The sequence below is a fragment of the Trichinella spiralis genome (genome assembly GCF_000181795.1).
Source record: "Trichinella spiralis strain ISS 195 chromosome Unknown Scfld6096, whole genome shotgun sequence".
Taxonomy (NCBI): domain Eukaryota; kingdom Metazoa; phylum Nematoda; class Enoplea; order Trichinellida; family Trichinellidae; genus Trichinella; species Trichinella spiralis.
This window is the reverse complement of record NW_003533035.1, coordinates 1-1,778: the sequence shown is the minus strand read 5'-3', so window position 1 is coordinate 1,778 and position 1,778 is coordinate 1. Positions and strand designations below refer to the sequence as shown.

Sequence of the window (1,778 nt, the reverse complement as noted above, 5' to 3'; positions counted from 1 at the left end):
CAGACCCCTGGACAGGATGTAGGCGAATTCTAAATTCGACGGCTGCTTGTTGCTGTGCAAGATGCGCGTCAACGCGCCGATGTAGTTGCGCGCCAGGCGTAGGGTTTCGATTTTGGAAAGTTTTTGATGGTGGGCTGCCAGGGGCACCACTGCCCGCAGCGTGTCCAGGGCGTTGTTCAAGCCGTGCATGCGACTCCTTTCTCGGGCGTTGGCTTTGGATCTGCGCAACAATTTCGATCGACTAGAAGCCGCAGTATCATATCCGGTTCCGGTGGAATAATTAATTTCTGAATTTGAACCAACCGATTTGGAATCACTCCCGGCGGTAGACATCTGCAAGTAGAAATGCTTTCAGTTTGCTTTTGCAGAGCAAGCAAATAGAAATAGATAGTGCAAAGTGAGGAGGAAGCTGCAACTGAAATCACGAACAACAGCGTCGGATCGATCTGAGTACCAGAAATGGGCGGCTCATCAGGTGGTTGCTGGTACAAGACCACCTGCTGTTCAACCCCTTGACCTTGTCAAGCGATGCTTTGTCCAATCGGCACCAGCACCGACCAATTAACGCCAACCAATGGTCGGCTCTGTTTAGCCTGCTTGCACAACAGACAGAGCGCCGGTCTGGGTGCCCAGCAGGTTCCGCTAGCTGAAGTGACAAGCTAAATTGTTCAACCTGCACTGTGCTAACTGATTAAACGGCTATTCAACAATTTAGCCAAGACCGCCCACCTCTGGCGAGTCGAGCATTCTTCTTCTCTATTTGACCCATCCTGATACAGTTTGCCGACAACCCTCTTCACTGTTGACTATCCAAAACACCCCAGGCATACATAGAAAGTTCATTTCGGGTTAATTCTCTATTCATTATCCCATTGTTTCCAATTATAAATACTCCTATACTGTACATCTACTGTACACTTTGTATAAATGAAATGAAACATTAAAAAGTAAAACAACAATTATCATTAGAAAAGTTTCAACACAGACATACATACATACATACATAAATATATGGGCGTGTAAATATCATGCTATACCGCCTGAAATAATAATTTCTTAATTTTACTGTTTAAATATTTTTATAATTTATGATTCAAAAATTGCATTGAAGTATTTAAGAATATGAACAAAAATAAATTTTAAAATTGACTCTAAATATAACTTTTAATAATAATTTAATTTATAATAGGAAGAAGAATATTCAAAAAAAATAAAATTTACAATTCTATTTAAGATTTACAGCTTTTTCTGATCCATTCAGCTACATTTTCTTCAATGCTAACCTGTTCCTTGGTTTTCAGCTTTAAGATATATAACAGTTTAATTAAAAAGCAACATACAGAAGCTAATCCATTTTCCCTCTATGCATTGATGCTACAATTTTTTCCTGCGGGTCTATCATTACTATCGAGATTATTATACATATTCAACTTTCCACAGCAATACCTACAACGCAATGCTGACCCGCTAAATCTAAAAGTTTTCAGTGGAACAGTTTAACTTGTGGACATTTTCATTACTGAGAAGATTATCAAATAAATTCAAAAATGAAGTACGCGCTACATGAAAATAATAAGAACAGCAATATCTGTATCCCATTTCATACCGTATATGATATATATTCTTAACTTTGAATGCAAGCATGCCTTCAAATAATAAATGATTTGCCAATTTTCAGTCTTATAAAACACTCCCGTTTTCTTTACAACTGTGAACAATATAATTAATTCTTTATGCAACAAATTCATAGTTTTTATTTTTTAACAATGACACATGTC

General features: G+C 38.0%; 1 protein-coding gene across 1 annotated transcript; it reads right to left on the bottom strand.

Moving 5' to 3' along the window:
- Window positions 1-5: 5 nt before the first annotated feature.
- Tsp_12378a (hypothetical protein) lies at window positions 6-769 on the bottom strand (the record flags this gene model as incomplete). Its single annotated transcript, XM_003366374.1, has 4 exons — window positions 730-769; window positions 518-687; window positions 243-497; window positions 6-220 (listed from the first exon to the last, which is right to left on the bottom strand). Coding segments are annotated over exons 1-4 (680 nt in total), but the record flags the coding sequence as incomplete, so codon positions are not given.
- Window positions 770-1,778: the final 1,009 nt, after the last annotated feature.